At 41.4% G+C, this 24,023-nt stretch overlaps 1 protein-coding gene across 5 annotated transcripts in view; it reads right to left on the bottom strand.

The window, feature by feature from the left end:
* Nucleotides 1–24,023, bottom strand: part of LOC126281254 (very-long-chain (3R)-3-hydroxyacyl-CoA dehydratase) — a 165,805-nt gene that overhangs the window by 79,201 nt on the left and 62,581 nt on the right. For all 5 annotated transcript variants that reach the window (XM_049980047.1, XM_049980048.1, XM_049980050.1 and 2 more), the window contains exons 2-3: nucleotides 16,851–17,010; nucleotides 16,645–16,761 (exon numbers count right to left, since the gene is read on the bottom strand). In XM_049980047.1, coding sequence (XP_049836004.1) covers nucleotides 16,645–16,761; nucleotides 16,851–16,934 — 201 coding nt within the window. In that variant the 5' untranslated portion in view covers nucleotides 16,935–17,010. The remainder of the gene's footprint in view (nucleotides 1–16,644; nucleotides 16,762–16,850; nucleotides 17,011–24,023) is intronic.

The following is a 24,023-nucleotide window of genomic DNA, read 5'->3' as shown; positions in this document are numbered from 1 at the left end:
ACCTACAGTCATACATCCATTATGTACAGTCCCATACAGGGCAGACATTTTAACTGAAAGTCACTTTCCCGGTGCCGACAAATACGATACTGCGGCACCTGTGTTGTTCAGAAGTACAATGCAATTTTTCTCTGGATAAATGTGCATGTTTGAAGGAACAGGCACTGTGGCAACTACAGCATCACATCTGAAGGAACATTGCATTGTACTTCTGAACAACACAGGCACTGCAATATCATATTTATCCACCAAAACCAGGCAAGCGACCTTCAATTAAAATGTTTCCCTGTGCGGGAATACACATAATGGACATGTGAGCACAAGTTGTAGAAACATTGTTGATGACATATGGAAGTTTGTGTCTGTACTCAGTTGCACTTGTGATAAGCGGGAAATCCAAGTTCGGGTTCTGGTCCAGTACAAATTTTTTCCTTGTTGTCATTCCATTCTACAGCTGATGGTTATCCATACTTGCAACTGAGAATACATTTCATGTATTTCATAATGGCTGTAGTTGCCACAGTGCCTGTTCATTCAAACATGCATGCATGGCTGGAGGAACATTGCATCTATACTTCTGAACAACACAGGCACTGCAATAGCGTACTGTAAATGCTCGTAGCTCTTGATGTGTGCATTTTAAGGCCCATGTTCACTAGACTTTTTTGCTGAGAATGGCAACACAATATATGTATAGAGACTTTGTTTGCACACAGTACAAACAGAAGGAGGTCAGGAAACATTATCATACAATGAAGGCCATTTACTGTTTTGTATAAAAGGGGGTTAGTTTGGTTTTTTAGGAGGTTCACATTACTCAGTAGAAACATACATTTTCATTATAATCATTCCTGTCAATTCGGGTGGTAAGTTTCATAGCTCAAAAGTCTATTTGCTGACCTGAAGATCTAGATGGTGGTGGCCAACATTTCAAACAATTGCACATTCACTTTTTTGTTGTAATCCTAATGAGAGCACATGAAATTTTATATGAGATATTTTTTGAACAGAACAAGACAAAATTTAAAACTCAGCTGAGGTTCTTGTTGACCTCTAGGTGGTATGGTATCAAAACAGCTTCTGCTTTTCTTAAGAATCAGATTTCTAAAGTGTGTCTCCTAATGTTGTAATGTCTCCTTATCTTGCAGTAATGAAACTTCTTTTTCAAATTACAAACATAAATTTTACATGAGTTATGTCTTTTGCTAAAACACAGATAAAATTATCACGTTCCTGCTTTCTGCAGATGGAAATAGGAAACTCTTCAACAGTAAAAACTCTCTTATCATCCATTCCCTCATGATGTGAAATCATGCAGTCATCTGGGAGACTTTCCTTGAATCACTGCATTAATTGTCTAGTTTTGGGAGTTCCGCTTCCAATAGTATGGCCAGGAAACACAAAACAGTGTTTTATGCCCTAGAAATGTAATGTAGCATATGAAGTTTCTTGTACCTCATTGAAGGAAAAAAGAAATTTAAATTTTGTGAATTTAAACTTTTTCTCTTTCCTCAGCCCCCTTCCTGAGGAGTTAGTGTTGCTTTTGTAAAGAATAGCAGCAGTAATTAGAAAAGTAAATTCAATTAAGTAATAAATTGTGGGACAGAGCATTTGGGCATTACTTACCTTCAACATGTGAAATGTTTAGTACTGCTAATAGACTCATACCATGTTTATTACTGCTAATAGACTCATGCCAAAGTAAAAAAAAAAAAAAAAAAAAAAGACACATTTGTTAGCTTTTGGAACTAATAGACTAACTGAATACAGGTGAGTTCTTCTCATCCTGTAGTCTGAGTGAACTGCCCTTCCTTTTTAACTTTCCCCTGGGGAGGAATTATTAGTTTCGAACACCAGGAAGTTTATCTGTCATTACTACATTTTCATCTTCTGAAGGTAAGTGCCGGCCAGCAAATTCCTCTAATGATCATAAATACATTGTCTGGGTGACTGTAATTCCAGAGAATTATAGCATAAATGTATGGAGAAATACCTGCATTTTCTGGGAACAATTATTTTGATGTCACAAATGGAAAAATTAATTTATTTTGAAAATCGGTCAAGAGATTCATCGCTCCAGACTCCAATATTTTGGAAAATAATGTCTTGTGGCATATATTTTTGTCTGCTCTTAGACACTTTCAAAATGTCTACTTTAATTAAAAGTTTTTGTTTTTCAAAGGGCCCTTTGTCTTCACAGGCATATACAATCGAGAAGTCATTTCAAGAAGAAAAGTAATGTTCTTTGTAACAGACACCAGATTTACATGAGTTTTTTTTTAGTTTTCTTGGGTGCCATGGTTGACATACTGACTGGTAGTATCATACAGTAATTTATGTTGGCACGTATCATACTGCTGAAGTGGCACCAAAAAGCAAAACTGATTAGGACACAAATTTGGAAAAATATAAAGCAAAGTGCATGTTTTATTATATGGGACCAATGAGAACACTTAATATGTGCAATACTGTATGAAACTTTTTTCTAATGTGATGCAAACAGCTGTGAATCGCATAGCAGAGGGTGTAAGTTTCTGCAACCATCTCTTTTTTATTGTCAAGCTGCTGAAATTTTATTAAATCTATTAAATGGGGGAGGGGCAACTGATAAGCTGAGGAAGTGCAGGCTTCTAGATGATATTAGTTTCCTGAGGCATAGACTAATGACAGAGGGACATTCATCCAGACAGCAAAAAGCTAGATGCTATCTGGGAATTCCAGCCCCAACAACAAGGAGTGACTGCATAGTTTCTTGGGTATAGTGAAATGTTTTTGGTAATTCATTAATGTGTTAGAATTCATGCAAATTGCTCAGTCTTGACAGCTAAGACAAACCTATATGTGGAATTGAGCCCTAGGAAAGAATGGACAGGGCCCAACTCCAAAGGTTTAAGTTTTTGCCTTCCTGCAGATTCAGTGGAATATGAAATTTTTTCAAGATATAGTACCAGAAAATGCTACAGAATATCAGACCATTACATTTATCAGCAGGGTGTTGGACTAGTATGGTAGCAAAGACAGCAATCGTGTCTGGCTGGCAATGTGAACAGAGGATGCCTGGAATTGGTCTTTTCCATCACCTACAAAACAGGAACCAGCTGCAGAATTATTCCTATCTGAAATCTCCCCTCCCCTCCCCTCCCCCTGTAACCAATGGTGCCAGAGAGGCCTCAGCAGTCAGAGGCTGCTGTCAAGTGTGTGCAAGTTGCATATGTGCGAGTTTGTGTATGTTCTGTCTCCAACAAACGGCCTGTTGGCTGAAAGCCCATTTTCTGACAGTCTTTTTATTGTGTCTACCTGCGATTCAGCATCTCCGCTATATGCACAGTGGCAACTGTCCTTTTCATAATATTGTTACATTCCATCCTGTATCTTCCATTGTTGGACATTTGAATATGAGGCACCAAAGTCAAGGGGGTAAGTAGTGTCTATCCCACACAGAATTATGAAGCTCAATGCTAACACCTACAAGTTAATGGATAATGACAGTGCTAATGAGGTACTCCTTATGAGGCAGAGCAAAGGGTATGAGACACATTTGGGATGTTTGGAAAGTAAGAACTGTGTTTCCAAAGACTCTATGTGAAGCTACAGCAACCACAAAAATGTTAGTAGAAATTTATGTGGTAACCCAGATGGGAGACAAGAAAGGGATTTTCAACATGGAAAGCACTTGTTACCAGTGTGGTTTACTGGGTAATATATGGTAGGAATGCAGCGAACTATAGTCTAACAACTGTGGGCAAATAAGGTTGGCAATGTTGTGAATTATCTACAAAAGGGAAAAATAGCTGGGTACAGGGTGGTAAGGACACTGGACTATTAAACAGAGACAGGGGCTTCATGGCCACTGTGATGCTACGCAATTAAACCACGTGTGACAACAGTATTGAAATTTTGGTTAGCTGGCTCAGTGGAGAAAATGAAAATAAGTTTTTATTGGATACAAGAAAGTAGCTGTGAGTGGCAAGTGTGACCATTGTCAACACTACAAAGCTGAACTTGCCAAATTGCAAGTTGATTGGGATAGGCAAGAATAATTTCAATATGCTGGGATCAGCGGTTTTGAGTTTTTGAGTATGAGAGAGGAACTTCCAGGCCTGTGTGGAACCATTGCCTCAGGTAGGCAATGACTACACCATGTTACAGGGACATGTCAGAACTGTACAATATGAAGACAAAAAAGGAGTTAAAAACAACTACACGTTAAGCCCCATCGACAGAATGAAAGACAGCTAAAAACAGGAACTTGGAGAAAGATTCATAAATTACACCATAGAGAAAGAGAGGTCCTGAACTACAGATTAAATGTCCTCCTCCATATTGCTGCCACGGATGAAAAGTAAAACATGGTTGACAGCCCACGTGTGTTTCGCTGAAATGGCCGATAACTTAGACGGCAAACACAAACAAGAACATAAGTTAACCCCCCTTTATTTTCTTTTTTTTTTTTAAAAAAAAGGGGGGGGGGGCATTACATAAAGAAGTGGCAAACACAGTTTGAGGGCAATGAGCCAAAGTGGTGGGGGAGCACCACTTAACAAATGGCAGTGGCTATAAAGACAGTGCCCAATCCACAATCTAGATAAGTGGTGGGGGAGCACCACTTAACAAATGGCAGTGGCTATAAAGACAGTGCCCAATCCACAATCTAGATAAAATGATCTCCTCATGGCAAGAGGGTTGAGAGGAGGTTGTTCAAGCTGCTGGGAGAGGTTTAATTCCCCGGAACTTGTTCCCACAAAGGGATAATCACTGGTGATGCCAAAGTGACACCACCAGCTGACAGATGGCAACACAAATATCATCAGAGGGAATGGAAGATCTAGCAGGCTGATGTACAAGGATTGCAGCCTCAGCAGCAGCGTCAGTGGTCTCATTTACCATTAGACCGACAAGACCAGTGTACCACATAAACATCCCTTTGGGTCCCTCAAGAACAAGAAAGTGACAGCTTTCCTGGAACTGTTGTCCTAAAGGATGGACAGTGTACAGCACACAGAGGCTTTGAAGGGCACTTAAGAGAGTTGGAGCAGATGACACAATTGAAAGGCCTGTCACCAGATGTCTGCTGTAAATAATGACCAGTGTTCTGGAAACCGATAACAAAAAGCCAATCACAAAGGCACACCCACAACACGGTCAGTGTGCACAAAGGTGCTAGCGAGAAACTCACAGTGATAGAAAAAGACTGGAGTAGTGTCTTTAGGAAGTGAATGCAGGTCAAGGTGAATATGGGCTGTCACACGAAGCCAAGGTAGTGAAGGGTTCATGCCCATAGTAAAGTGGCACGTAGCGTGAAATTAAGTTGCTGGAGCAATAGCTGAAAGTGAACTCCAGGTGGTGACAGAAGAGGGATGCGCCTCTTACTGGTGATCAAAAGTCATTGAAGAAGGTGGCTTAGGATGGGTGGCCAGGTGCGGCAGACAAATATAATAAACAAAACATTCGTAGTCTAGTTTCGAACAACCGGTATAAATGGAGAAGGGTATTCTGATCTGCTCTCCAGGAAGTACCGTAGAGGACACGTATGACATTGATGGACCATGTACAGCAGGTGGCCAGGTAAGACATGGAAAGTTTCCTATCAAGTATGAGCCCCAGGAATATTGTAGTTTCAATAAACGGAAGAGTAACAGGCCCAAGATGTAAAGATGGTTGAAGAAATAAATTGCACCACCAGAAATTCATACAAACGTTATTTCAGTCAAAAAGCAAAATCTATTGTTGATGCTCCATGAGTAAAGACAATTGAGGCATCACTGAAAGTCCACGGAGAACTGCAACAGATGGCAAAATCATCAATGAAAAGGAAGCCCGAGATGCTCGGCAGAAGACAGGCCATAATAGGGTTAATGGGGATAGCAAAGAGGATGACGCTAAGGACGGAGACCTGAGGCGCCATTTTCCTCGATAAAGCTATCAGACAAGGCAGAACCCACATGTACCTTGAAAACTCAGTCTTTTAAAAATTCCTGAAGGAAATGGGGCATGTGGCTACAGAAGCCCCATGCATAGAGAATATGGAGGATACTACTCATCCATCAGATGTTGTAGGCTTTCTCCAAATTGAAAAACACAGCCACTGGCTGATATTTCTGCAGGAAACCATTCATTACAAGGGTTGACAAAGTGACAAGTTGATCAATTGCAGAATGGCATGTGTGAAATCCACACTGTGCAGTGGTTGGTTAGTGGCGAGACTCGAGCCACTATATCAGCCAGGCATGAATCATATGTTCCATCACTTTGCAAACAGAGCTGGTGAGAGAAATGGGGCGATAACTAAAAGGAAGATGTTTGTCCTTACCGGGCTTAGATTAGAATATGACAGTGGCTTCACACCAGTGTCTTAGAAACATGCCCTCTTCCCACATGAAACTGTTCATATAAAGGAGAAAATGCCCACAAGAGAAAGGTTCTGCAACAATTGAATGTGAATATCATCTGGCTCTAGCATGGAGGATTGGGGTTAAGTGAGAGCTTGATCTACCTCTCTCATAGTAAGGGCACCATTGCAACACTCACGTTTCTGAGAAGAGAAGTGTATCACCTGAGCCTCCTTCACTCATTTCCAATGGAGGAAGGCAGGGTGACAGAGATTGGATCTCAAAATCTCCACAAAATATCATTCCAAGGTGTTGGAGAAAGCAATAGGATCCACTATGACATCATCTGCTACAGCCAGGGTGGAAATTGTGGGATGGAATTGGTTCAGAGAGAGGTCGGAGGTTGGCCCACAAGACTGAAGAGAGAGTGGAACTGTTAAAAGAACTAGTACATTAAATCCACCTAGTTTTCTGCTATCCCGAAGAACACGATTATATTGTGTACACAACTGTTTACAATGAGTGCAGTTTGCCATCATAGGATGATGGTTAGAAATGTGGAGAACATGTCTCTATGTGTGAATTGCATCTGTCTCATGCCTCAGTCCAGCTAAAGAGGAAATTTAAGGAATGGAACATTCTGTGGTGGTAAGGATAATGTTTGTGAGATATTTTACCTGGTCATCACAAGTGGGAAAAAGTTGTTCATCAAAGGTCACCAGAGAGGGGTAAAGCCTCCAGCTGGCCTCAGAAAGCTGCCATTTGGGTGTGCCGGAGCTGGGGTAGGAGTCAGCAAATGGATAGCACATGGGAAATGGTCACTCGAGTATGTGTCGGAGGGAGTGGACCACTCGAGACAATGGGCAAGCTCAGTAGCGGGAATAGCTGTGCTTCGAGTCTGAAAGCAACATGGATGCTCCTGGGTTAAGGCAAATGAGGCTAAGCTGACTGAGAAGGTCAGCCAAGAGGGCACCTCTGTGACAGGTTCTGGGAGAGCCCCAAAGGGGCTAGTGTGCATTAAAATCACTGAGCAGCAGAAAGGGGTGAGGCAGTTGCCTAATAAGCTGGAGGAAGTCTGCCCTGGTGACGCCGAATGACGGAGGTGTGTAAATGGTACAAAGGGAAAATGCAGACTGCAACAGATTGTAGCAGAGTCTTCAGGTGGGAAGCAGACTGAAAAGAAATGGGAGAGGTTGCATTTTTTTCCTGGATGCAGGAAACAAGTGGACGCTGCAATTCTAAGGGCAGCCATAAGTCCTCTTTGTTGGATCTAAGACCGAGAACTTTCCATTGGAGGAGAAAAGGGAGGAGGGAAAAATTAAGGAGTGTTGCTTTGTTGGTTGCCGAGTGCCAGCCTTTGAAGACTCACTGCTACAGGGTGCAGAGGCTGGAGGATCCTGCTGCACGAGATCTACAGAGGTAATGGCATTCTCCCTCTGTTGGTCTGTGAAGTTCAGGACAGAAAAACGGTTGGAGGTGCACACCGGCGATATGAAAATCAGCTGGATGGGAGTATCACATGGCGAAACTGTCGATCATCTGTGAGTTGGCGAAGGGGAAGACTGTCTGCTTTTGTTTGATTTCTTGGAGCCTTTCCAGTTGGCAGAGGAAGACTCGCATGCTTGTTGGCTGGAGGGAAATAAGAAGCATTTGCGGGAGTATTCCTTGTGTCATTTCCAGCCTGCCAGTTGTGTAGCAGGTGACTTTGCCCCATGAAGTGAAAGTTGGTGGCTTGTTGCACAACTGGAGGAGGAGACTGGGATGCTACCGTGTCAATGGGCGATTTTACAACCACAGTGCTGAATTTGGGGTCGCATGTCTGCATGGTAATGTCCTTCACGGAGTGGGATGTAACAAGAACAGTACTGCAGGTGCCAGATGGTAGAATGCAGGGCTTCCAACTAGCCAACAACTTGCAAGCAACCAGGTAAGGCACTTTTTCTTAACCCACATCTCCTGGATGGCCCGCTCATCGAGACACATGGGAAAATCTCAGGGGGAGGCTGGATGGTCACCATTGCAATTGATACAGGGGGGAGAAGGCATATAATCGCTGTTAGCATCCCTACCACAGGTTACACATTTGGCCGGGTGTCGACAGGATATTCACGTGTGGTTATAATGATGACATTGATAGCAACACATCGGGTTCAAAATGTATGGTCAGACTGTGATAACTTCACAACCTTTTCTGATCTCTGACGGAAGCACCACTCCACTAAAAGTGAGAAAAAGAGTGCGTGTGGGCACTAAGGACGCCTTTTTCATCACCTGATGGACTGCAATGACACCCTGATCAGAGAAGTACGTTTGTATTTCTGCCTCAGTCAGACTGTCAAGCAGCCTAGTGTAAACAACACCACAGGAAAAATTCAGCATTCAGTGGGCCTCGACATGAACAGGATAACCATGGAGGAGCAAAGCTGCAAGCAGTTATGCATGAGTATCAGAAGTAGTCTCCAAAAGCAAAGTGCCATTCCATAAATGAGAGCAGGATTTCACAGGGTTGGCAATTGCATCAGCATCTTTCTGAATAATAAATGGATTTACCGTAACAAAGGACTGACCATTTTCAGTATGTGAAACCATGAGGAACTGTGGAGCAGCTGAGGGGATGTTTGAATCTTAAGCTTCATTCTGGTTAGTAGATGTTGATTGTGAAGAAGACGATTGGCTCATTGCAAGAAAATCCCTCATAACTGCCAGCATTTCTGATGGTATGCTCCTTCCAATTGGGGGGAGGGGGGGGGGGGCGGTCAGAAGGGACACACCCACTTTAGGTGATTGTTCACACCTCAGGTCACACCTACCGAATATCTGACAGACAGACCAATTGGCAATTTGGGAAGGTAGCATCTCACACAGTCACCTCTCCTGGCCTGGCCTGTACCAGAGTGTAAGTGCGAACCCTACCTGTTGACCCGAGGCTGGGAATTATGCATTACCCAGTCACCTGTTATGCATCAGAAGCATGGTCTGGCCTTCATGAGCACACAGGAAGGAAGAAGAAAATGAGGAACCTCAAACGCCAAAGCGGAGGAGGAGTAGGAGAAGCAGAATGAAGTAAGAAAAAAGGAATGAAAAATACTGGAGAGACTGTTCTGACATCACCTACTGAAAATGCAGAACACATTCCCAAAAACAGGTTCCCCAAGGGAAGGGATACAGAATAGCAAGAGTATAGGTATGCAGCACTGAAGGGAAAAGATGCTGCAAAGGCTGGGGCCCCATTGTAGCCTAGCACAAACCCTTCAAAGAATGGCTATCTGCTTGGGGGGGGGGGGGGGGGGGGGCATTTGTGAATACATTATGAGTAGTAGAGGTTCTAGAGGAAAATGAGGAGCTCGACAAGGTTCACTGTTTCATGGAGTGTGGAATGCATACCAGAGTTAAACAGAAATTGGGTAGTGCCTATCAGAGAAGATAACTTTGGAACTATACACAACGTGTTATCTAAATGGTTACTGGTACTAACGTTGTTTCTTTACAGGAAAGAACTGGACAAAAAATATTTGGTCTCTAAACTGAGGCAAGTCACAAGTTTCTCCACATCCACACTGCAAGGAAAACTAGCTCCTATAGAAGGAGTTGGTAGAAAAGGCAAGTAAGAATTGCTGGTAGAATATGAACACTTACAGATACATTAGAGGCTTTATTGGCAACTCCAGTAACAAAGCGCACAGTACAAACTGGAAATTAACTGCCTGTATATGGGAGTCTTATTGGGTACTCAATACCCTCCAATCTATGAGGGATAAGTTTAACAACTGCAACTACAAGATGTGATCTTTGAAGAAAGCACTAGCCTGTGGGGTGCACCAATAGCGATTGTATCCAAACAAGAGTATCATATTTTTGTGATTAAAGATACTTGAATAAATGAACAATTACAGATATGTACCTTCTACAAAACAATGCTGGATACCTACAAGCAATACAGGTAGTTTACAATGATAGATCTGCAGAGTGGTTACTATCCAGAAAATTGTCCAAAAATAGCATTTACCAGTTCATCAGCCTAGCACTAATATTGGTGCATGCCATTTGGTTTAAAGAATACACCTGCCACATTTCAGTGTGTGTTTGTTTGATGGAGTATTGAAAGGATTAAAGCTGAAGCAATGCATGGTTTATTTGGTGACAGGATTGTGTTTTTGAAAGATTTACAGGAATGTGTGGTATTGTAACAAAGCAGGTGGGATCCTATCCAGCAGTTACAATTTTTTCCTCTAAAATTATTATTTGTTTCTCAAAATTTGCGATGTCTTCAATAACGTTATTTATATGACATTCACAGAAATTTAATGACAATGAATTAGCTTTAAACCATTTATTAATGGCTTATTAATGTCAGTGAAAATTTGATTAACAGTCATTTCTAAATCTGTATTAGACTGTCTACTTACTATGATGTTTGTATCATCTGTGAACAAAACAAAACTTAGCATCTGGCTGCATAACTGACAAGAGGTCATTAATATGGAAAAAAAAAGAAACAGGGCAATCACAAAACCTTGAGAAACACCACATGTAATTAATTCCCAATCAGATGGAGACTGACTGCTTACTGCACGGGTATTTCATAGTGACACCCTTTGTTTCCTGTTAGGTAAGATTTTAACCATTTCGCAGCACTGCTGGTGACACTATAATATTCTAATTTACTTAAGAGAATGCTGTGATTCACACAGTCAAAGGCTTTTGGCAGGTCACAGAAAATACCAGTGGTTTATAAATTGTTATCTAACGAATTAAGTACAGTCTCACTGCACATGTAAAATAGCTTTCTCTACATCAGAACCCTTAGGGAACAAAAATGTGACTTGGACAATATACTACTTGCAGTCAGATGCTTGAGGAGATGTTTGCACACAACGTTTTCAAATATTCTTGAAAAAGCAAGCAAATTTATTCTGCCATGCAAGTAATCACTTGCTGGGTGTATGTACTAAGTCACAATACAGACTAGGCTGCACATACAGTAGCGGATTCCTCAGGTCACTAACAAAGCAGCTCGGTATTCGCAAACAGGTCATTCTGCAGCCCTCCTGTCAGTCTTGGAGAGAAAATTTTTAATTTTTTGGAGTGAGGCACTTACGTGGAAGTTTTGCTGAATTTTGGTTGGGAGATTTAGTGACTCATAGAGCATTTCCAGTACAGAAAACCTGAGAGAACTGGATAATGAGTTCCTGGCCACAGGTGCGCAATTCTGTTTAGTTATTTTCTGATTTTTCTATGTGAGTGAGCATGTGGATGTTAAGTGGGCAGATGTCTTGTGCCAGGTTGTGTATCCACTTAAAGTACATACCTGAAGGTGATGTTCAATGAAAGAAGCAGATTTTACAAGCTTTAACTGATGCCAATAAATTCCATTTGTTTCAGTGGAAATTTGAGTTGATGTTTTTGAGTGATTTCTCCCTCCTGCCTTACAACTGTATTCCTGTGTTGTTGGCTGTAGATGTTAGCTGCAGAAGTTGCTCGAGACAGCCAGAGGCAGCCTATGATCTGTTAAAGGTGTGCATTATGCAGTACAGTGCCCATATTTCAGAAGCTTTCAGAAAGTAATTACAGGGTTTCAATTATTGACTTTGGTTGGTTGGTTGGTTGTGGTGGACCAAATAGTGAGGTCATTGGTCCCATTATACCAGGTGGCAGGAACTAAGGAAGGAACAACGCCACATTCCAGTTGATGGTAAACTGCCAAACAAACATGCAGAAGGAGCACTGGGGCAGCAATAAGAGTATACGGGGTAGAAGGGGCAGGGGATCCAAGTCGGAAGTGGTGATAGCAAGGGTGCCAGCATGATGGGGCACTAGCACCACCAAGATCCATCCTGATCTCCACACAATACCATGGTGGCGACACAACTGGGACAAAACCCCAGGAAGAAGTCACAAGAACAGGAAAAATAAAACAGCGCAAAAGACCACAGACAAAACTTAGGGAAAGGGGGGGGGGGGGGGGAGGACCAGGCTGGTGTGGAGGCCAGGCCGAAGGCCTCACAAATGAGCAGCAACATCAAATGATGAACAACAATTCTGGAGGATGGACCACTTTTGCAACGAGAACTGAGGACGGGCCTATCAATGCAAGAGTTTTCCGCTAACACCAGGAACAAGCACAGTGGGCGGTTGTATTTAGTGCAAAGGACCAAAATGCAGGGGCAGTCAAGCAAAATATAGATCACAATGATGGGAGGCTGCAAATACAAAGGGAGGGGAGGAGGGGGGCAGCTCATTACGGAATTAAAAACTAAGGGTCAATCTGGTACGGCTGACACAAAGATGCCAGAGGATGGTAGATTTTTCGTCAAGAGGGGCAGAGGAAAGAATGACACATGGCGGGAGTCCCCTGAAACACACGAAGTTTATTAAACAGTGGGAGTCAGGTCACTCCTACCCCCTCAAGAGTAGGCATGTGACTGAGCGAAAAGGAATTTGAAGCCATAAATCTGCCCTAGGTGGGTCATGGAAAACGGGGGGGGGGGGGGGGGGGGGGGGGGGCAGGTGGCTGCCTGCTCTCTGTCCCCCCGCCTGACGATCCAGAAGCTCATTACCCGAGCTGCATATTCAAGATTGGTGAGAAGGTTGTGGATGGCAGGGACAACAGGGTGGAGGGAAAAACACAGGGTGATAGCCTGATGGACACTCATTGACTCCATAGATAAACTATGGTGAGGGAGGATCATTTAATGAAGCAGAGTGCCAAGTAAATAGCCATCAGTTATGTGGTAAACACCCCGCACATGGCAGGCAAGAGATAGACTTCCATGTGAACAGAAGGCATATTTCACAGATTTAGAGCAACAGTTGTAAAAAATAATAGCATTCTGAAATTCTCGTAAGAGCAGGCAGAACAAACAATGGAAAACCCTTGGAGCAATGGTGGCTTTCACAGACTCCAACAAAAGAGATTCATCTGAATCTGGGGCCGAGGAATTTTCAGGAAAAAGAGTGAATATTGAAATGACGCCAGAGAGATGTGAGGTGGTTTGATGAACCCTCTGCCAGGCACTTGAGTGTGATTTGCAGAGTATCCATGTAGATGTAGAACCGGTAAAACCCACCAGATGGTGGGCAGTGTGCGGGCAACACCCCAAAGTCATAAAAAGAGTAGAATGGGTGGTGAGCAGGGAAAGAGTGTATCATGATGGCATACGAAACCAGAAGCTAGGGTCGCTGAACTGAAAAAGGGGGGGGGGGGGGATGTAATTCCAGCCTCTACCAAAAGATTATCAACAGCACTAGTGTGAAAGGCACCAGTGGCCAAACGGATGCCAAAATGATCGACAGGGTCCAAGAAGAGAAGTGCAGAAGGGGCAGCTGAACCATAAAATTGACAACCACAATCCAGATGGGGTGGAACTAAGGCCCAATAAAGGTGTAGAAAAGTTTAACGATCCATGCTATAAGAGGTGTGGGCAAGGAAGCATAGCTTATAGAAACAGCGAATCTTCAGAAAGTGGAGACGGGGCAACCAAGTAACGTTGCTGTCAAAAAGAAGAGCCAACAACCTGAAATGGGGGATTGCACTCAGGTGTTGGGCCTCGAGATCGGAAATAATATCAGACACATCACGGACCATTTCATTAATACAACCTGACAAAGAGGTGGTAAACATGACGTGGGAAGAATACAGAGGCGAATTGACATGATGGAAAGCAGGATAACCTGGGCATATCAGGAGACAAAGGAAATGAGAGAATCAATTGGAAGTGGTTACTATCACAGAGGTCATCATTTGGCAACCAGTACAATGAAGGGAGCACTGGAGGGGAAGTGAGTGAGAGATTGCAAACTGTGATTGCAGTATTCTAGTGGACCTGGATGGCAACTGCTCCCAAAGTGGTGCAAAGTAGGTGGGATCCATGAATTAACAACAGAAGCCCACCAAGAGCCAGCCCAGTTTCAACACAATGCACGGGACCCACAAATGGTCGGTGAGTGAGCATAAGTATAATGAGATTCCTGGAGAACTACAGAAGCTATGGAGTAAAAGAAAACAAGGAATTGCTGCTCCAAAAGGTGACAGCAGTATCTTTTACAACTCCATTGAATAAATTGGTCACACAATCAGGTCACCATCAGTTACCAATAAGTACAGGGCGACATCTATACAGAAGAGGACAGACTCAGGTTACGAGGGGAAAGTCGGCACCTTTGGAGGCACTGAAGGAAAAGGAAACTTATAATTTTTTCTCTCTAGGTTGAGAAGAGTGGACACACACAGAGAGAGAGAGAGAGAGAGGGGGGGGGGGGGGGGGGGGGAGGCCATCACTGATAGGCATCAAACATCAAAGGAGGGGGACACTTCGCAGAGCACTTGGGAACTGCTGGGAAAAGGAAGGGGGAGAGGAAAAGTGGACGGAACTGGGATAAGGCAGAGGGAGGAAAGGGACATGACACAATTGAGGCAAAATAAGATGTCACACACAAAGGGTGAAACAATCATATTTTCAATGACCCTCAGACTAGGATAAACCATCAAAGAACTTATATTCCTGTATCTTCTTTTCCTTCTTATAAACTGGGTAATCTGGTGACCTTGGAGAGTGATGGTCACGATAATTAACATAAGCGAGCGGCAGAACACAGGGAGGGGAGGGGAGGGGAGGGGAGGGGAGGGGAGGGGAGGGGAGGGGAGGGGAGGGGAGGGGAGGGGAGGGGAGGGGAGGGAGGGCCTCATGGAGTGAGTATCCACACTCGCTGCAGGGAGGGTCCACTGTATAACAGGCTGGGAGGGTACCCGCCTCAAATAATAAAGGCGCTGGAATTGATGTGATTGTCCTTACAGTTTTTCTGACCATGCCAAACAAAAGAACACCCAGCCATTCCAGATTAGGCCAAGGTTCCTCATCAGTAAGAAGGTAAAATGACTATCTGGCCATATTGAAAGACTGTTGAGGAGTAATGGACACTAGCATGTCACCAAGGTGTTCACAGGCACATTGGGTGGCAGAAGTAGTTTTGTTCAACAGTGAACATGACCACTTCTTACTCCCAGATATCACTTAACCAAACTTGTTTTAGATATTTTCCACAAAAAATAATGGCTTGGTGGTGGTGGAAGTGTATCCTGTGAGTCCTGGTGCAGGCCAGGTAGTGGAGAAAGGGATTCACACCAAGCCAGCAAACATGGCCCTCCTCCCAGAAGGTAGCCAGGTAAGGGCATGCCACAGGATCATAAAGAACAGCATTAAAGGATTATTTTCCAATTAAAGAGAAGACGTAGAAGAATGGACAGATTTTTGGAGCTTAATCCTACATTTTGTATGCAAAACATGTGTTTTTATCCATTCACTCCGATCAGGAGCTCTCCCCATAGTGCCACCCATATATAGCAAGGGCCACGTGGCATGGCGGCCATAGCCAGTGGTACTGATGGTCCAGACAGATAAACAATCACTCCTAGGCACACACAGAGAAATGGCAATGCAGGTACCAGACTGTGATCCCTGTGTTGTCAGGGGGTTTAACCAAAAGGGCACACAATGAAGACGCTAAGTAAGGTGTTCTTCCCCAGTTGGCTCACACTGTGGAGACAAAATTTAGAAGGGGAGATCAAACCCCAAAAGGGGACCAAAAATGCCGAAAAGGAATGGTGGTGGAAAAAAAATCAGAATAAAACCAGCAGAAACCAGGATGACAGCCAGGGCAGCATAAGCAAGGACACAGGGAGGAAGGAGGGGACAGGGGGGAAGGAAGAGAACAGGGAGGGTGTGGCATGGGGAAGGGAATAGAGCCTGGGAAGGATATAGGTGCCACAACAGCTCGTAGCTTCACATGCACCACACATGAACTCACGAAAGAGCTATGAGCTCCTGAGGGGAATTGAATTTGAAATTGTAATACATCATGGTACAAAGTGAGGCTGTCAACCCTTATTTAGACTGTGTTTATAAGTTTAGCAGTGCAGAGAATTAATCCAGGTCTACCAATAAACATTTCTGAGTAAATCTGCAGAGCAACAGGCAGCATTAATTTGCTTTGCACATCACACATTGGTTAGTGTGTGTGGATACTGAGAGTGGCTGAAATTGGAATGTGGCAAGTCAGCTCTGAGGATTGATGAAAGGAACATTACAACCTTTCATATATTTAGTAGCAAAATACAATATCCACTCAGTTGGGGTTAACATTATGAACACACAACAAGAGACTCAAGAGGGGGGAAAATATAATAAATAAAATCAGTGACTATTTGGACTTAAAACACCTCTTATTAGTTCTACATACGTTTCTGTGTAGTTAGCACAATTCCAAACAACAAAATTTTTCCTCATGTATTACTGTGCTTAAAGAGCTTAACATTTACCTCTTTATCAATAGGAGAGTGGAAATCCAAGGAAAATGAGTAGCTGTGTGGTCCTTTAGCACCCTGTCCATGGGCAGAAAACTGTAGTTTATTTGGTGTAAGTTTTATTTGTGGATCCTGTAAGAAAGCAAACACATACAAATGTTAACAGTGTTGCCAAATGAGAAGATGCTACAACAAATGTTAAATTGTACACATATCCATACCTTTACATCTTTTAAATCAACCTTCAGTGTCACACAATTCTCTGTTTGTGCCCAGTACACAAAAGGGCTTAAGTTATCAGTCATTATGGCAGTTATTGAAAATTCTCCAAGTCAGCACAAGCACATAATGCCAATTTCATCCAGATTTATATAAGGAGGCCTGAAAGATAGATAATCCATTTAATTTATAAAAGCTGTGTGAGCAACAATGCAGTATGCTGTCTGTTATCTACGAGGCATATTCAGAAAGCAAGTGTACTGTTATAATAATGGGCTGGGCTTTTTGGTCTTCTAAGGGTTGGCAACAATGAGTCATAGAAGGAAAAAAAAAGGGCGGCGGCACGTCCCCTGAAGAGAGGAAACATCACAGGAACACACAGTTGCATGACAGATGTTGGTACGAAATCCTGCCATGTGTGAGCCACGTACTGTGTTCCACTTCCTGCTCACAGAAGGAATAGCACCCATCAAAAGGGAATTCAGTGGAGGCAGAATGAATGTTCATGATCAACATATGAGCAGAAGACCTTCCATTTTGACTGATGAGTTGTTGCAAAAAAAATCAAGGGCACTGTTCTGGAAAACCTCTGACAGTGGATGAAATTTCTGTGATTCTTCCGCAACTCTCTTATACAAGACACTCGCAGAAATACTAGTATACTGAAACTGTGCACAAGATATGTCCTAAAACAGCTGACTGAGAGCACAAGAAAAATCGGACCAACAGCACCCATGAGCTTCTTGGGTGACTTGAATTGGAATGTGAGGATTTTCTGAGCTCTACTGTGACGGGGGATGAAACAAGGGTGGCTCACTACACGCCTGAGACAAAAAGACAGTCGTCACAGTGGCATCACACCAATTCCCCATCTGCTAAAAAATTCAAAACCACAACTACAGGCCCAAAAAAAAAAAAAAATCATGGCCTTGGTGTTCTGGGACTGAAATGGCACCATTTTGTAAAATTTCTGCCTCTGAGGGGAGGAGGGAGACCATAAGTGCACCATGATATTGTGAGAGCCTAAAAAACACTCAAAAGGAGCATTCAAAACAAAAGGGGGGAATGCTGATGAGAGGAATGTGCTTATTGTACCACAACGCCCATCCTCACGCATTCTTAGCAATCAAGGCACTCAAGACTTATTTGGATGGGATGTTCTAAACCACACCCGTCATTCCCCTGACTTGGCGCCTTCAGTTCATCAACTTTTCACCTCCCAGAAGGCAAACATTAGTGGAATTAAAGTTTCAGCCAACAAGCAAGTGCAGAAGAGGTTCTGAAGGAGCTGGCAGGAGAGTACTTCAAGGAAGGCATAAATAAGCCTTGTGCTACAGTTCACCATATACACTTAATGGTATGGCGATTATGTGGAAAAATAGTTAACCTGTGTATCAACAATATTGTGGGATTTTTCCCCAAATACCTTTTATAAAAAAAACTAAAAATATAATACACTTGCTTCCTGAACATGCCTTGTGTATATATTGGTTGGTTAGTATTTGGATTATGATATTACATAACATGATTGTTAGAATGCAAGCATAAAAAAAAATAACTGCGTCCAGATAAAGTTTAAGATCAAGAGCAGTAACAAATACAAATAAAAATCTACAGAAAATCTATGCTGTTACCACATGCAAAATCACCAGAAGCATTACTTAACTTGTTTCCATTCACTTATGGTACCTGTTGCTATTAATAATGGTACCCATTTCACCCTTCACTTTTATGCTTGCATTCGGTACTACTCAGTTCTGTCTTGGGTTTTGTCCTTCTGACAGTGCTACTTCTTGTTACTAGTAAGACACAGCTACATTGACAGGTTTAATGATGCAGAGTTGGCCAATAATGGGCCTTGTGTATGAGCTCACTGAATGCAATGGAAGACCAGCCTGATGACACTATGCTGAGCAATCACAACCACATGGCAGTACAGTGTTTTGTCTGAGGGTTGTTGCATTACTCTGTGTTGCGCGTTGCATGTTTTTGTTATTTCATATTTACAAGCTTCTTCAGTATTGTGAAGGTATTTTCACAGAATAAAGGATGTCTGTGGTAACAAACTGAATAAATGTTAATTACATTATTACTCTGTAACAAGTTGCCAGATACTGTGGGTCCCTTGTTCCAAAATACTCAGAAGGTACCCCTGAACAACTTCTGAAAGTTTGTTGGTGGAGTTCTGGTTCACCCTGTATATTCCCGAACATATCAATTTTTATAAACACTATTCATTACTTTTTCCCCCTTCAGAAACACTAAAAAGCATTTTACTGTTTCTTTTTAATTCAACCAGGAAATGTTTTAAAAGTGTTACACAAAGCTTTTACGAGACTATCAGTTACATTCAACTATAGGGTTGTGTAATTACTTCAAGATAAAGTTTTGGGGGGCATTTTCTAAAAAAGTAGTACAGAACTTTCACTCACTCATGAGAAAATAAGATGGACACAAAATTGTAATGACTATGCAATTCCAACAACTCTTTCATAAATTTGTACAACTGTGCACCATGTTTGGTAAAGCAATGTGTTATTCAACCCCTACCTATCTGATAAATGACTACTTTTGTTATTACCTAATTACTTTAGAATTGAAAATGGTTGTAAAGTCTGCTGTCATTTGTGCATGTACACTAGGACAGACAGCTGCCATGTGTCCCCAAGGTGGGACGACAATGGCAGTTTTGCTGTCAGTTGTCATACCTGCCGATTAGGCAGTTATTCCTTGCTATGATATCCTGGCTCACAGAAACATGATGTGCTATCAAATAAAGGGAGTTCCTTGACAGTGGTATTTACATCACGGAGGACATATGATGATGCATAGCCTGTTAGATTCACACAGAACTTCAGAGTGAGTTTATGTAACATCAAATCGAATGTGTGAACATTGTAACAAAAGACATGATGTAACTGTTGTCAGAAGAAATACTCTCTATTATTTGGGAGGAAGTAAGAACTGATTACAGTTTCCAGAGTCCAGCACAAGAACAGCGACATTGGTGAATAGATATATATATTAAGAATAACTACACAGTTTGTCTGAATAGTATTTTCAAGAAGCAACTGTTCAGTATTTGAGAGGTACAACATTCACAATCTGAATGTATACAAGTACTTATTATTTCAGGCATAGACAACAATTCATTCTGGAACCTACCATAGGATCCAGGATGAATTCTGTGCCGAGAATCAAGATAATTTGAATAAGAAGAAAATATTAATAGAACATTCAGAAGAAATTAGCAGTTGTGACATAAAATTTCATGGAAAAATAGTGCTGTTGTCTGCAGCAAGCAGTCCAACAGCTACAACAGTCCAGTGAAGATATTAAGTATTTATGTGTAAGAAGAGTTAACAGGCATCAGAAGAATTGGTGTTTCAATGAATAACCATTAATTCAGTTGCCAACAATTACACTGCAGAAGAAGTTATTAAAGTATATGAATCGAAACTGCACATGGAACTAGAAAAGCATTATGATTGTCTCGCCAGTTCCCCAAACACACCATGGCATGAAGCAACAACTGTGTCAGCTACATGTCAACCTTCAGCAATTTTCCGGCATTGTGATCCAACTTCTGTCAGCATTGCTACAAGCCAGTTCATGCTATTGAATCAAGTGAGGTGAGCTGTATTTAATCCAGGCTGATTTATAGCTTGGTTGTAGTGGTGATGGTAGTGATGCATGTGCTATTGGGCAATTAGAAGTGGATATTACAATCAAAGGTTTATTGTTTGTGTCCAATGGAATATTGTCTAAATACCATGACAATTAGTAACAGGAAAATATTAGTTGCAACCTCATTATTTCTTTCACTTTAGGACAGTGAGAACCATGAAGATGGAAGAGGTATTGAAGGCTATTGCTGACTTACACATTAAACCAGATACGTCAAGTGCCGACAAACTCTATTTATACTCATGAAGTAATGAGTGCTATTGACAGGGGACGTCAAATTGATTCCATATTTTTAGATTTCCACACGGCTTTCGACACCGTACCTCACATGCATCTTCTAACCAAACTGCGTGCCTATGGAATATTGCCTCAGTTGTGCGACTAGATTCGGGATTTCCTGTCAGGAAGGTCACAGTTTGTAGTATTAGATGGAAAGTCATCAAGTAAAACAGAAATAATATCCAGAATTTCCCAAGGAAGAGTTACAGGCCCTCTATTGTTCCTAATCTATATTAACGGCATAGGAAAGAAACTGAATAGTCCTCTTAGATTGATTGCAGATGATGCTGTCATTTACCATCTTGTAAGGTCATCAGATGACCCAGAGTAAAGAAAAGTGTGAAGTTAGTCATATGAGTACTAAAAGAAATCTGCTAAATTTCAATTATGCAATAAGTCACACAAATCTGAAGGCTGTAAATTCAACTAAATACTTAACGTTTACAATTATGAATAACCTAAATTGGAACGATCACACAGATAATGTTGTGGGTAGAGCAAACCAAAGACTGCAAATCATTTCCAGAACACTTAGAAGGTGCAACAGGTCTACAAAAGAGACTACTTACACCAGGCTTGTCCACCCTATCCTGAAGTACTTCTGTGTGGTGTGGGATCGTCATCAGGTGTGACTGACAGATGACATCAAAAAAGTTCAAAGAAAGGCAGCTCTTTTTGAATTATCACAAAATAGTGCCACAGACAAAAACAGAATTGGAGTGGCAAACATTAAAACAAAAGGCGTTTTTTGTTGTGACGGGATCTTCCCATGAAATTCCAGTCACCAGTTTTCTCCTCCCACTGTGAAAACATTCTGTTGAGACCCACCTACATAGGTAGAAATGATGATCAAGATAAAGTAAGAGAAATCAGGGCTCACAGAGAAAGATTTAAGTGCTCATTTTTCCCACGTGCCATTCGAGAGTGGAGTGGTATAGAGACAGCTTGAAGGTGGTTCACTGAAACCTCTGCACTTTATTGCGAATAGCAGAGTAATCACATAGATGTAAATGTTAGATTATGTGTTACTAATGAGGGTAAAAAAGCTCAAGATGAAAAGTTTGGGTTCTCGGTCTGGTGAACTGTTAAGCTAGAGGCAAATAAGGCTAAATTAAATGGAACATCAAAGCTCAAGATATTACATTTGGAAAAGCTTTCGATGAGCAAAGTAACAAACAATTGATGAACTTAATAACATACTATAAATCACTAGTGCTATTTTAAAAGACAAAACAGATATCCAGGCCCTGAGACTTTTAGAGCACATCACAAAATCATGTAAAGAAAAATTAGAAATTAATATTGGATATCTCAGTTACAAGCTAGATTGTGCAATTTTACATTTTGGTGTATTGTGCAATCTGATTTTGAGGTAAATCCATTAATTATAGGTTCTGTTGTATTAAATATTGAATCAAAAGAAGCCTCAGACATGACTGTCAGTCTAAATATTTCAAAACATAAAATAGAATTCTGTGTTCCACATCGTCAACTTTGGAGGAGTGCAGTTATAATTTATGTGAAATACAGATTGAACCTGATGTTGAATTAATTATTAACACACCTCCCATGGCAGATATAGTGGTAAATCTGCCTATTTAGGGGGGTTGGGTTGTCTTGGGGAAGGAGACCAAACAGCGAGGTCACAGGTCTCATCGGATTAGAGAAGGACGGGGAAGGAAGTCGGCCGTGCCCTTTCAAAGGAACCATCCCGGCATTTGCCTGGAGCGATTTACAGAAATCATGGAAAACCTAAATCAGGATGGCCGAACGTGGGATTGAACCGTCGTCCTCTGAATGCGAGTCCAGTGTTTAACCACTGCGCCACCTTGCTCGGTGCCTATTTAGGGAAAGTTGTTAAATTTTTATACAAGTTTCAATTGAAGAAATATAAATTATAACAGTTTTACCCAAGGTTTAAAAATGAGAACTCAGATTTTAGCTGCCCTATGACAGATGGTATTTACAAAAAACAACGAAGTATAATTGAATTAGTGTTAACATTCAATAAGGCAATTATAGTTGCAGGTTTAACTATATATTTATGTGTAAACTTTACAATATCACAAATAGAAACATTAAATATTCATTGAGAGCTAAAAGAAACAAAGGTAGATTTTGAAATCTAAGGCAGACAGCCTCGTGCATATATTTGCAAACTCAGGTATGTGGGTCAATTGCTGTATCCGGGATAATGTCTTGGGAACACTCTTTGACATCACAGGCACACGGAAATGATAGGTGCCAGTTACCTCAGGAGAGTGGTGCCTGCAAGGCCCCAGTTATCCATTATCCTATTTCCTATCTTTGTTAAATTATATTTCCTTTTCCTAAACTATTTACAATGATCAAATAATGGGACACTTGCTACCGTATGAAATATTAATAATTTGTAGGTATTTAATCATAACAGACTAACAGTTTATTATGTAATATTTGATGGATGACAATTTACTGTGTAATTTTTCACAACACCTATGTAACTGTAAGATGAGGATATTTAGGGATTACTAAGTTCTTGTGAGTAATAAACTTGCAGTCATTTAATGTTGCTATAAGACCAAGAAAAAGATATATTACCTAAAAAAGAATATTTTTGCAAAGTTTACTGCATGAATGCTGGACATCAGCATTGTCACACTGAAGAGTGAAGGATAAGGAAAGCTGAAAGATATCCTGATACAGTAATCGAATGTCAAGCTAACATAAAGGTGAGATCTACCTGTAGCAATTAAGAGCAACAGCAGCACGATACTTTTACAATAGGCAAATTAAGCCTTAGGCACATTGAAAGGAACACAGAGGAGTATATTTAAGAGACAGTGGTATGGAAGCTCAGTAATTAATTATGGATTCTGAACAGAGTACGAGTAAGTTATCTCAAAAGTACAGAAGCAAAGAGAAGAGTGGTTTATAATATTAAACAGGATACTGTAGCCTTATATATAAACCATGAAATGAATAGGGTAGCTATATGAAAGAAAGCAAGACCTACACATAAAAGCAGAAGAATGGAGATATGTATAGGAACACCTTTATTGTTAAAATTGGATGGTTGTTAGGAAGTGGCATTCTGAGGAAGGAGGTGTACTTGACAGTTTTTACAGGCTTATTTCAAAATTGGAAATTTAAGAACCTACCTGAATTCTATTGTTCTAGTCCATATACTAGTTGAAAGAATTAATAATAATGACGAGAGTGTCTGAGCT

This window comes from Schistocerca gregaria, chromosome 7, assembly GCF_023897955.1.
Source record: "Schistocerca gregaria isolate iqSchGreg1 chromosome 7, iqSchGreg1.2, whole genome shotgun sequence".
In the NCBI taxonomy this organism is placed as follows: domain Eukaryota; kingdom Metazoa; phylum Arthropoda; class Insecta; order Orthoptera; family Acrididae; genus Schistocerca; species Schistocerca gregaria.
Note: the sequence above shows the minus strand (reverse complement) of the source record. Positions and strands in the feature narration are given on the sequence as shown.